We start from the raw sequence: 13,432 nt of genomic DNA on the forward strand, positions 1-13,432 counted from the left end.
CAATGTAATCTTGCTTTTCTTCTGGACATTCTCTGTCTCATACTAACTGCAGTGAAAGGTTTTGCTGCAGCACTCACATTTACTCTGCTTGACTTTAAGTATGATCTCTCTTTGGAGCAGAAGCATGTTTGGCATTTCAAGTGCACTGAATAGCTATGTGTGAAGATACACATTCCGTTCTTCTGATGTTGTTTTGATCCCAAATGAATCCTAAAATCCCGTTTCCTGATCGTTTTGAACCACCACAAACCAATTCCCAGCTTGATTTGGCAGTAATTTCATTCTTCTGTTTCCAGAGACCAATGTTAGGGCTCGACAAACTGACGTGCAGCGTACACACTCTCCCCTCCCATCTCCTCCTATCCCCTCCCTTTCCCTCCCTTTACTTCCCCTCCCTTTTTCCTCTGTCTGACTTCTCCAGGACTGAATGCTGCTGCATCAGAAGCAATTCATGGTCTCCTGCAAAAGTGCACAGTAAGGCCAGTCAGTTGGTAAGGTTTTTTCTTCTTCCTTCCCATCCCTCCTCCCAAATCATTTATTTCTTCTCAAGCTCTGTATATTCTGATTTTCAGCGGCTAGATTTCATGTATCTGAGGATGCATATAAAGAAGTATAAGATTACTTGGAAGCTAGGTGCTTTTTCTCAGGTTCACTCTCCTGTTACAAGCCCATCTGCTTTTCAGTTGCTTGAAAGACGTGAAATAAGTGCATGGTAAGGCTCAGCTAGTAACCTTCCTTCTCTCGGTAGGAGGCTGCTGTTTGTATTTTGGACCATAGCTGAAATTGTCTCTGCCCTCCCAGTGTTTGTGTCTCAGGATGTTCGGATCTGAATTTGAGTTTAACTAGTCGCTGCATGTGTTGAAGAGGACACATTTCCTTGGAGTACGTGTAGTGTTAATAGTTCCCTGGCTTTGGAAGGGCCGTTCTTTCTCTCCTTTGTTTCGATTTGGGCTTTTTTGCTGTTTTTGACGTTTTCTTTGCTGCTGTTGATTGAATAATCAACGTGCTGGAGTCTGTTAACTATCTAGACAAGGGGAAAGAGGCACTTGTCATCCTGGGGAAAGGAGGCAGGCAGCTTGCGCAACCGGAGCAGCAGTCCAGGTGTCTGCCTTGAGAATGACAATGCAAAAACAGACAGACCTGCTACGCTGGAGGAAAGATAAGTCAATTTAATATGGTAGAGATGCAAGAAAGGGCAATCTAATTATACGGGAGTTTTCCTTTCAAAATAATTATACTTTATTTCTGTCTTGGAAAATGCCGATGAATTATACACTTCTGTTTGTGTGTAACTTCTGTAGTACAGGAGCAGATTTTTTTAGGCACTGTGGCTGAAAGAGAAGGAACTTAAACGGTGAATGACTGAGCAACTGGGTCTCCTTTTTTCCTTTCAACAGCTTCAAATCAGGCTGTCTGAAGAAGTCGTCTCTAAATTACTGATTTTGCTTCAGCATACACAGCTAAGACTAAAGCCTTATAAGCCGTTGCTTTGGAATTGGCACTCTGCAGGTAGTAGAGGTTATGCTGGAGGGCAGGGAAACGTAATAGGATCATTTCTGTAGGCTGTTCTAGCCAAAACAGACCTTGAAGGGGATGAAAGTAGTGGCTAAAATATCAGTGTGATATTATTTGGTTCAGATGAACAACTGATTCTCTTTTTTCCCCCCCTATTCTTTTAATAGAAAGTTTCAAGTCTGATACAGTTCTGTTTGTGTATTCTGCTCTGTTTTTCCTGTCTCCACCTATCTTGAGTTTTGTGAAGATGAATTCTACAGTGAACGAATGTCTCGGGGGCTTTTAATACTACTATTATTTTTTGAACCATTTAAGACCTGAGGTTTGTGAGCTCTTGGTTTTATAATAGTCCATGTCTCTGAAGGACTAGCACAGTAATGCTGTCATGCCTGAGATCAGAAGGGATCTGAAGAGGCATGGCATAGCTGGGCTGAATCCAGAGGTAGAGGCTGGATGCATTCTGTAGCTTGAGTCATTGGGTCGGTTGGGGGTGAAGCCGTCCTGACTCTGGTAGCCATCTGTGGCACAGCCATTGCCTGCCTAGCCCTCAGAATGGGTGGTGCTTCCCCAGACCAAGGGTAAGGCTGCACCTCTCTTAGAGCTAGAAATCATGACAAGCGTACTCTCAGCTCTGGTGAAACTTGTTACTGTGGGAAACTTGCTTATTTCATCAGAGGGAGCTCTCTTGGGATTCCAGGATGTGGGCAAGTTCGTAATTCATTGCCTCCTGTTTTTCAGATGCTAGATTATAAGCACAAATGCAGCTGATGGTTTCCTATTACTTATGTTGCTGCTGTGACACTGATGTGTGGGAAAAAATTACTGAGCCTCATCTCGTTTCTCTTTGATAAGTTATATTACAAGGTAAAGTGAAAACTCCAGCCTGAGGAACTTCTTAGCTATGCTGAGCATTTTGAATTATTTTTGTCATAGTAAATATTGCTGTTCTGGAACATTCCACTTTCTGACAGCATTGTTTCCAGTACTGCAAGGGGTTTTCTTGGGGATTTACATAGAATCTCAGAGTTACTTGGGTTGGGCAGGACTTGAAAGATCACCCAGCCCCCTGCCCATGGGCAAGGCTGCCTGACCTTGAGTGCCTCCAGGGCACCCACAGCTTCTTTGGGTATCCTGTGCCAAGGCCTCGCTGCTGCCAGTGTGAGGAATTTCTTCCTTTTATCCAGTCTGAATCTATTGTCTTTTAGTTTAAAACTGTTGCCCCTTGTCTTCAAGGGGCTTCAACCAGCAGCGGAAGCTCTTGTGAAAGGTCTTTCCATATTTCTTATAAGCACCCCTCAAATATTGGGTGGCCGCAGTGAGATCTCCCTGTAGCCTGACTGAACAAGCCCAGCTCTCTCAGCCTTTACACTTAGAGGAGGTGCTCCAGCCCTCTGATCATCTCTGTGCTCTCCTCTGGACCCATTCCAACAGCTCCACGTCTTTTTTGACATCTTTCTTGTGCTGTGTTTAGGCCTGGATGCAGTACTGCAGATGGAGCCTCACAGGGCAGAGCAGAGGGGGACAATCCCCTTCCGCTCCCTGCTGCCAGCCCTCAGTTGATGCAGCCCAGGATGCTGTTAGCCTTCCATGAGGCACACTGCTGCCTCACGCCCAGCTTTTAACCCACGGCAACATCCAAGTCCTTCTCTGTGGGGCTGCTCGCAGTTCATCCAGTTGCAAGGAAAACAGGAAAAAATCAGGCAGCGTATTGACAGAATAGATTTCATTTTTCCCCCCGCAAGGTGGCACTCCTCTCTGACCCGTATGCACAAAGTTTTGGCCTGTTCAGGACAAAATCAAGATCTATGGTGTATTGCTGGATTGCTCGGCTCTACAGCTTTTCTGGGGTCCTTTCTGTATTTTTGAGGCTTAATTTCAAATGATTTGCCCGCTCAAATCATTCCCTGTGTGAACAGTTAGTTGTTAGTACTGTAGACCAGTCAAGCCTTTCAAGAGCATTAAAACACAAGTAAAATCGTTGTGTTTAAAGTTAACGGGAGGTGATGTGAAGGAAATGGTGTAATGCTAGTCAAGTTGGGGATAATCTGGAGGACTTGATTTTGTCTTTCTGCTTGCCAGTCCTTAAACACCTCATCTCCTCGCAACTAGTAATTCCTACTCACAGCTTCCACAGCAATTAGAAACAGGCATTTCAGATGCATTTACTCTTGTGGACTTACAAGGCTGGGCTTTTGAAGCATTCTCTAAGGTGCAGTAAGCGCTCCATGAGATGCACTAATGGGTATCTCTGTTCTTTAACAACACCTCCATTACAGACGTAACACTATTTTTGTAGGGGGAAAAAAAAGAGTTATTTTTATCCTTGAGACAGTCCGAATTTTAATTTGAACACCTATTTCCACCGGAAACAGCTTCACATAAAGGAGATTGTAGATCATCCTCCTTGTGTTCAAGTTAAGAGGGGAACTGTGTGGTTCTCCTTCCCCTTACCATGACTTGTGCCAACTCTTCCCTCAGGTGGCAGTGGTTGGAATTGGGAGTGGTGGTGCAGCGAAGGATGTCCTTGGGCTTCTGTGGGCATGTGTGACACTGCTCTGTAAGAGTGCTGGAGGAAAAGCACTCTGAGTTCACAAGTGTCCCATCCCTCGTTTCAAAGAGCAGAACTTGGATTTTTCTGGTCTGGAGCAATACATGATCTCTTCATTTACAATAGATGAAGCAGATAAAGAAGGACATCATACGTACATTATTTACCATTAAATCAAAACAGGGTGGTTTATATAAGGCCCAAGGTTATTAAAAATCCTTCCAAACGTTCCATCCTGACCTGAATTAATCTGTTTGTGGGAGCTTTGCTTCTGGGCCACATCTGTAGATGAATCAAGGGAGCCGTCCTAACTGTCATTCAGTTTTTATTGCAGCTGCTTTAGAAGAAAAACACAACACACACACACACAAAATTCAAACCCCAACCAAATCAGCAGTAAATCCTGCCTTTATCCTCTTAATTTGCTGAATTAACTCTTAATTCAGCTCAAGAAACATTAATCATCTGTCCTAAAGAATGCCCATTGCTGTTGGACTTCATCAGCTTGTAATGAAATAGTGGAATTATGCACTGACGCTCAAGATGTGGGCTTTCCTTCTGCTTTTCACCATTGAGCAGTCAGTTTCTTCAGGCTATGGGAGTTCTGTCCCCGAGGCACTGACATGAAAGTGAAATTGCCTGTGACAACTTGCTGCAGAAAGGGCTCCCCTGAGCTTCATAAGGCTCTAGTTTATAGGGAGACAGTGGCTGAACACTTCCTTTTCAGTAAAGCGTGGGTGTCTTAGGCCCATCCATTCTGATGAAGGCAAGGCGGTTGTGTGGTTTTTCGCATGAATTAAGGAAGGCTTTGATGCCCGTATTCCCACTATGCTGTCCCTTCTTCATTCCCTGACCCTCTCCAAAGCAGTTTATCTTGTTACCCCCAACACGTGCACAGATCTTAGCTGTGTTTCATGAGCTGTATCTCTCCAGTTGAAAGTGCTTCAGCAAACGGTATGGCATTTAAAAACTGGCCCAACATGGGAGTAACTAGTGCCTCATCCTTACATGTCGGCATTGCTTCCAGCAATCGTATCACACTGAGCTAAGGTATTCTGGGGGAGCTGCAGGTCTGCATGGTTTCTGTGATGGTACTTTGTGTCATTTGTTCATTTAATCTTTACCAAACCATTTGTGGGTGCCCCATGAAGGACAACTTCATCGCAGCTCTCACCAACAGCATTCAGGCCCTGTACATCTGGAAGCCTCTGCCTTTACTTCCACTTCTTGGGTCTTCTCTTTCATTGCCCTTACATTACAATGCTGCTTGCTTCTTCCTTTGTGGCAGAGCTGTTTTGGTTTAATGCTGTGCAGTGCATTTGGAATAATGGGTTTCATAGTGAAGCACAACTTTCGAGAGGGTACCAAAGCATTGAGTTTCAGTCACTGCTGATAGAAGAGCACTTGCTCTGGATTTGCTGGTGTATGTGAGGTGTACGACCACTTGATAGATGTAATGCTTTATTACTTTATATATCCTTCTGAATCAAGACTTTGTGTCCATCTTTTAACTACGCAGGAAAGGAACTCATCACTTTGAACCTTCCTTCTGAAGATTGATGTGTAGTATTTCTTTGTAGGGTTTCTTAGCTTGTTACCGATCCAGGTGATCTGCATAGATACCCAAGCAATTTAGGAAGATAAGTTCCTATAGCATCCTGCCAAATTCTTCTTTTAGTGCATAATTATCTTCTAAAAGTCAATGGGCCGAGGAGATGAGATTCAGATTCTTCCCCTGCCAAGATACATTGTGAAGTCTTTATGTTCCCAGTGCAGGATGTAGTACAGGATGGCACTGTTGTACTGAAGGGTCCGGAAATGAGACCATTGAATATGGTAAAATGGCAAGGTGTTGTTGGGGGATGAATAGAGAAACCTCACTCCTAAGCTCACTCTGAGGTACGCTGACCCCTTTTCACAAGGTTTATTGATGCGATGATAATTCATGCCATGAGAGATTAAAACATTACTGCCCGTGAGCTCCCCAGATCTCTCAAGTCCCACTTTAGTGCTTTAGCCAGAGGTTTGTTCCTGCTTCATTTGCTCTTGCTTCAGTTAGTGCAAGTGATGAACAGTGTTTGCCCTTTTCCTCCTGTGCCTGCATGCTCTGTTTAGTTCTGTTTTGTTCTGTTGGTGTGGAGATCCTTCCCCCTTCCAGAGGCTCTGTGCAGGCTCTTGCTGCTCAGGGAAAGAGCGCTTTGTTTCTGGCCTTGCTGTTATCAGCTCTGCTGATATGCCCACTGAAGGTTAGAAACCATTCACTTGTAGGCACTGAATTCCTTGCATGTTAGGAACTAAATGATGACTGGGAGTTACCAAGGTTGAAATGCGTTTTCATTCTCTGGAAGGAGGAGGGCATTGGGATAGACAGAGCGTTGTCTGGCATCAGTGTGAGCAAGAGCAGCTGCTGGCCTCCATCTGCCCTCAGTCGCACATTGGAGTGTCTTGGCAGACCTAACTGGAAACTGATCGGGGTTAAAAACAACTCACCAAGATAAACAGTGTGTTTATTTTTAATTTGGATTTGTTCCTCATACAGATCACTGCTCGGATCCACACAAAAGCTGTGGGATAACCAAGGAGGTGTCTCAGTGCCATAGGTAAAGGACAAGCAGAACCAAAACCCAAATTCACAGGTGGCAGAAAGGGTTTAAAAAAGAGGAGGATGGCTGCCTGGAGTGCTTTAGGAGAACTATTGGTTGTGGAGTGGAGAAGGGAGAAGGAAAAGAAATGGATTTATTTTTTTTCCAGTGCTTCATGTTACGATGGGACCATACGGGAAACCTTGATAATTGTGAGAAGAATTTGTACAGGCAGGGCTGCGGTACTGTAGGAACTGGCAAAACATTCACACTGGTTTTGTTAGGAACAAGGGGGTAATCAAATCTTTGCTTCTGGTTTCACAGACGCTTCCTGTGTGGCATAGCAAACTCTGGGGTTCCCCTCAGCCCCTACTTACTGACCGCTGTTCCTGTTATCACACCCATCTTAGTTTCGTCTGCACGTATTTTTCCGCTTGTAATTTTCACCTTGGGACAGATCTCTTCTGTGGTACAAACTCAGCAGCCCACCCGTGGCTAGTGGCTCTGTTCTCTGGGTGTCCCAGTTGCACTGGCTGGGTTTTGTAGACTCTTCCAAAATGTAAGTTAGATGAATCCTGCTCCTGCTGAGGCCCACTCATTTTGCTCTTGGCTTCATTAGATTTCCAGGCCTCCTCTTCCTTCCCGGACAGGGCACGTAATGCTGAAGCCATTGCTCACATGTTGTGTCCTTTTCGTTCGTAGGGGACGGTCTTTAGTTTGGAGTCTGAAGAGGAAGAGTACCCCGGCCTCATCGCAGAGGACAGTAATGATATCTACATCCTGACCAGTGACAACTCAGGCCAAGTGAGCCCCCCGGAGTCCCCAACAGTGACCACATCGTGGCAGTCAGAGAGCCTGCCCGTCTCTCTGTCAGCAAGCCAGAGCTGGCACACAGAGAGCCTGCCTGTTTCCCTGGGGCCAGAGTCCTGGCAGCAAGTGGCCATGGATCCTGAAGAAGTCAAGAGCCTGGATAGCAACGGCGGGGCTGAAGAAAGGAGCGAGAACAACTCTTCCAACTCTGACATCGTTCACGTGGAGAAGGAAGAGATACCGGAGGGGATTGAGGAAGCAGTGGTGCCAGCGGTCGCTGCAGAGAGCGTGCAGGCAGCATTTCCAGAAACCCCAGCTTCTTTACAGGAAGCAAAACCTCAAGCTGAAATTGTTGCCGTAGAAAAAGCACATCCCTCTGCACGTCGTACGAAACAGGAGGAGAAGGGAAAAGCGGCCGAAGAGCTTGTTGAACCTGAAATCCCTGTGTTAAGTAAACCTGTCCCAAAGTTAACCCCATCGGAAGAAAAGGCTGCACCAGAACCTGAGAAAATACTGCTTCCGGGGGAAAAAAAAGTAGGGAAAGAGGGCCCTTTGGAAGAAATAGAAGAGAAATCCTCCGCTGCAGAGGAGAAGCCTATCTTACTGCCAGAAGGGAAATCGATATTGCTGTATGGTGGGGCTGCTGCAGTGGCCATATTGGCTGTGGCAGTGGGAGTAGCGCTGGCGCTTAGGAAAAAGTAAAAGAGCTCTCTTGAGGAGGTGGTGGGAGAGAGAGAAGCGAGCGCCATCCAATTGTTGTAGTTGTGTTACCTAAAGGTTGAGCTGCCTGCTGTGTAATTGGACGTTTGAGTAATGGTGACGGGGTGAGGTCGTTCAATAAGCCTCCAGCTATGGACAATCACATTTTTAGTAGAATTGGGGCGGGGACTGGTTTTTCCTGATTAAAGTACAGGGGTATTTTTAAAAACAACAACAAGACAAATAATAATAAATTCTGCAAATGTAAGAACTGAAGTGCAGGTGCTGAAGAAAGGGGTGCTCGTACTCGAGGAACTGGAACAGAGAATCCCTGGGGAAGGGTAGAGCCAACTGCTGCCAACCCCTGGAGTTTTTGGCTTCTCCGAGCGACTGCTGCTGCAGCTGTGCTGTCCTGTCACTTCCCCGTGCTTCCCGAGCCCTTCCTAGCCCAAGTCCTGCAGCGAGAGGCTGGTCTCCTTCTGGCTCAGCTTCCTCTCAGGTACTGCACTGCTCCTTGTAACCTCGCAGGTTCCTCTTCAACCCCAGCGGGAGAGTGCTTATCCTTACCTCTTTGCTCCCACCCCTTCTGGCCCTTAACAGTTTCCGAAGCCCCCATGCAGATGTTGCCTCTCTGTTGTAGCGGTACTCGCTCTGAGCACCCTGTGTTCTGCAGGGAGAGGTGCACACAGCGCCTGCGGCTGTCGGGCAGGGTGGGAGGGCCGCTGTGCTTGGCTGGTGTGGGAATCCATTTGCTGTGCTCCCGCCCGCCTCACTGCCGCCCTTCAGATAGCGGAGACGCACAGCTTATGCTGGATGTGGTGCCGTTTGGTAAGCACTTGGATACCAGAGTGTATTCAACAAGGGGGTGGCAAAACTGTGTGCAAGGAAGGCCGATGCCTCCTGTTTGATTCGCAGGTTCAACGCTCTTTTGTCCTGTATCATGCTGCAGTCTGTGTTGTCTTTCACAGGGTAAGCGTAGGGGGAATGTAGTCCTGCTGTGGTCTTGGCTGCGACAGAATCCCGCGTATATAAAGCAGTGGATTCTGGTCACTAAGCAAAACAGCATTAAACACCTTTTCCTATTCGCCCGTTCCCGAGCCGACCCAGAGTGTTGTGCGGTGCAATTTCTTTTGCGACTCTGAATGTGTAACAGTTAGCGACGTTTGCAGGTTCACAAATGATCAGGACGTAGCTTTGGAAAAAGCAAACCCCTCTTCCTGCAGACAGAACGTTTCAGGAACGTGCAAGGAGAAGCCTTGAAGGCACAGCTGTACCAACAGGCCTGGCAGAGCTGGTTGCAGGCGTTCCTTTTGGAGCATCTTTGTGTCCCTCCTGCTCTGTGCGGCAGCTCTGTGGGTAAGGTCGCAGATTGCCTGGGCAGTAGGACTGATGCATCTCTGAGGGCTGATGCTGGCACTGTGGCTTAGAGCAGGTGGAGAGAGGGGGAAGGGGACTCAGGATAACGTTAAAATCAAAAGGTGAGCTTACAGTAAGCTTACTCTTCATAAAGCACAAAGACAAGGTACTTTATCTCTAAACAACCTTATCTAGAGTATTTCCTGCGATGAGCCCGTTTCTTATGGCATCTGATAACCCAGAGGTTTTTAGCACATTCTCTGTCTCGGCTTCTTGTTGGTCCCATCCCTATCGCACTCACGCTGGTAAGTCAGTAAGAAGCTGGCAGCGTCCGGGGAATTCTCTGTATAAGGTTTTTTTGAGAATGGATTTTGTAGGAAACTTCTCAGGTTTGGATCTGTGTGACTCTGAATGCTGAAAGGAAGGGCTGCTCTGTGGGTAGCCCTGCTGGGAGGGGAGCCCCAGCTCAGGAGCTGCGAATCAGCGGTGTGTGGGTCAGAGATGGCTCTTCTGTGTTTAAGAGGGAGTAAGCTGGCCTTAAGAGTTAAACAAAAAGCAACAAGAAGAAGAACCAAAACACGTACTGTGTTGCAAAATGGAATTGACTTTGTATGCTCCTTTTGACGTGTAAGAATGTGTACAGTTTTGCTTCATTTCACATCCCACAGTGTCCACGGATGAGTGATGTGATACATGAGGGCAGCTGCTTGTTGCCCTGTGGCAGGGGCTGCTTTGTGGTCCCACAGGCTGGGATGGGGTTTCCCCTCTTAACTGCTGCTCTGCTGACGGCTGTTCTGTCCATGCTGTTCCCTGTGGGCGTGGGGCTGCTTTAACCCCAGCTGCATCCTCTCTGTTTTGAAGGCAAGGCATTGACCTGGGGGAAGATGCTCCATCTGCAGCTGCTCAGCAGGTTGTGCATTAGTCCCTGGATCTGCTCTGAAGCAGAGATAGATGCTCTGGACATGCTGGAAATAACCTGTGTGCACGTGAGGGTGTGAAGTCATTCTTTGGCTCTTCTCTTGAGGTGGTTATGTTGCTAGTAGTGCAGGAGGTGGGTGCAGGGCAGATGACAATACGTCTACCAGGGAAACATCCCTCATTGACACCAAGGGCTCAGTGGGGCGTTAAATAAGAAGTGTCTTCTTTCCTATACAGCAGCAGCAGCAGCAGTAGGGAAAACAAATGCTTTGGGGATTGTTTTTGAAGCATTTTCATGCTGGGGTGAAAGAGCCAACTAAGGGGTATTGTGCAGCATTTAGCGGAGTGCCAGCTGCATTTTGGTTGCTTGGCTCCTTCTTTACATACTTCCCATCTTTAGGGCCGTAGAGAAATATCTGACAAATCAAAAATAACATCTACCTTCTTCTTCCCCCATTCCTTTAACCGTGTGTGTAGACAGGAGGGCTGTCATGTGTTCCCTTTCCCTCTAGGAACACTCCATTAGCTGGAAAGGTCGCTATAGACTTGAATTGTGAGCCTGTTGTTCTTGGTCAGCACTGGAGCAGGCCCTGGGGGAGTCACTAGAAAGAAGGTTGTGTAGCCTTAGTAATGGTGTTCTTATTGAGCTGGGTGCTGGGCTCCTTGCCCCATTGCAGGAGTGAATTAGGGAGTGGAGGGGCTTTCTCCTATCTTCGAGCACTCTGAAGCAGTCCATAACAGGCGGTCTGAGTGCCTCGAACTGGGTGAGGCAACCTCTGTTTAGTGGATCTCTTGCAGCTGGCGGAGGCAGTGGGCTGTCTACTTAAAGAAAAGCTTCTAGAATTGCTCTCACTTGTGTTATTTACTTACTCCCTTCCCAAAAGTGCCTCAATATGTCCTTGAGTGGCCTGTACCTTAACAAAGGATCTACCTTCGACCCATTTGTTCTTCACCTTATCCTTGTCTGCAGCACATCCTCAAGCTGAGATGATAAAACAAAGGGCTGGACCTGCAAAACGTGTGAAACGCTGCACTCTGCGTGCCTCCGTGCACAGCTGAGACCTGCTGGAAGCCACAGGTAGCACAAATAAGGAGCTGTCAGGAAAAAGGCTTTCGAGATGAGCTGGAGTGCAATGAGATGCAGTGGAAGCGTGGTCTTTTCCATTCTGCTTCAGGGTTTGGACAGCAGCAGCTTAACTGACTTCAGGATGCTGTGGTGCTGGCAGCTGGCTCTTTCTTTCCTAACCTGCCTGCCTCTTGTCCTGGCTGGGGCTGTGCTCTGGGGGTGAAAGCTGTAGCGCCAAGTGCTTTTGCACAGGGCAAGGTCTGTTGCCAGAATCCCGTTTCCTTTTAATGCAATGTAGCTCTGAGCACAGCTAGGCTGACGATTTGGACTGTATTCTTAAACTAATCAATGCTTTCCAATGGTCACAACTGGAAAAGTGTTCAAGTTAGGTTGGAAAGTTTACCCTTTCATTGTAATGACTTAGTAAACAAAATAATTGAGGTCATAAAGGCTTCCTTCCATTGAACCCACAGGGGTATGGCAGTCCTAGCAAAGCCCTGCTAAGGCAGGTGTTACTATCAGTCAATCAGGCAGAAATCAACACGCTTCTGGCAGCACAGTTGTTCCTTCACCAAACCAGAACAAGCTCATGCTTTAAGATTTGTCTCTAAGAGTGTAAGTCAGTTCTAGATTGTTAAGCTGTGAATGTCTGGGAGGAGGGGAGCAGTGAGCACCCACCCCATCCCCCATGGGTACATATAGCCCAGGTCTTCCATTGAATGTCTCATTCTAGGCACAAAACACACTGAAGGCTGGCTTGTCCTGTATGTTTTCTACTCCAGTAGGTCACAGACAGGAGAATGTGTTTCCCAGCGAAGCACGGAGCAGTGAGGCGCTTTACTGCCTGTACCTATTGAAGGCAGAAGCTGTGCATGTTTGGCTCAGTCTGCTTAACTTCAGTACTAGGAGGCTACAAGAGCAGCAGCGCTTTGACTGTGTGCATCTGTGCTGTGCTTCAAAGTGCAAGCTATGTATTGCCATTACAAACAACCCAACAAACAGGGTGGGAGGGGGTCACATGTACTCCACCAGCAGTCACTCTGGTCCCCCGAGCTCAGACCCCTATGGAGCAGGATGTACAGCGCTCGCTTTATGCAGAGGCTCTGCAGCTGCTTGTGGTCATGGCTAGAGAACAAGAGCTGCAGCGTTACCAATACAGCCAGGGGAACCAGAACACATCGCTCAGCTTCACCTCCTGTGTTAAATGACTTGGTCACTTTTTTCTACTTTGAGCTGACCCTCCTTCAGTCTCTTAGGTAGGCTGACTTGCTTCCTCCTGGGTAGTTTTAGGGTATGCTGTAGGAGAGAGGGAGCTGCAGTTAGCTTCCAGTGGAAGCTGCTTTTGATCTCCCTGCAGTATCTGCAGGGGAGACAAGGAACACTATAGAGTTGGGCAGAACAAGCTGCAGAGGATGCATCGTATTGCTATACCTTTAGGGGGTCTTTCCCCATTTTTATCTTGCGTTATAAGCTTTTATTCAAGTGTAAAGCTAAAACCCACTTGAGTTCAGTAGCAAAGGCTAACGGGATGGACTCCACGTGCATGACCAGGGAGGTCTGCCACCAGGCTTCTGCTGGCTGCCAGCAGGGAGTGCAGCTCCTGTTCCGGAGAGACCGGCCTGGGGGAAGAGACCCAGCCTGGGCTGAGGGCAGCCCCTGCCTGCCCCAGGAACTGGTGGTACTATTCCTTTTAATATGCAAGTGCAGCTCTGTTGGGGAAAGCTATCTAAAGCTTCTTGTGCCATTTGGTTAATACAAGCGTTTCCACCTTTAAAAGAAAGTTCTTTCCAGCTTCATTGTTCTAGAATCAGTTGAAGTGAAGGGGTATGTACATTTTTCCCTCTGCCACTGGGACACTGCTGTACGGCCATGCCCCCGGGTTGCACTTTAATAAATGGTACAGTTTTCAAAAACACGGAGGTTGTCTTTTCATTTGTT

The 13,432-nt window shown here is 47.2% G+C and overlaps 1 protein-coding gene across 1 annotated transcript in view; it reads left to right on the top strand.

Moving 5' to 3' along the window:
• Window positions 1–13,397, top strand: part of BCL2L13 (BCL2 like 13) — a 40,365-nt gene extending 26,968 nt beyond the window's left edge. Inside the window, exon 7 of the mRNA XM_072326711.1 lies at window positions 7,348–13,397. Within this exon, the coding sequence (XP_072182812.1) occupies window positions 7,348–8,157 (810 nt within the window). The 3' untranslated portion in view covers window positions 8,158–13,397. The remainder of the gene's footprint in view (window positions 1–7,347) is intronic.
• The last annotated feature ends 35 nt before the right edge of the window (window positions 13,398–13,432 follow it).

This window comes from Excalfactoria chinensis, chromosome 1, assembly GCF_039878825.1.
Source record: "Excalfactoria chinensis isolate bCotChi1 chromosome 1, bCotChi1.hap2, whole genome shotgun sequence".
NCBI lineage: Eukaryota > Metazoa > Chordata > Aves > Galliformes > Phasianidae > Excalfactoria > Excalfactoria chinensis.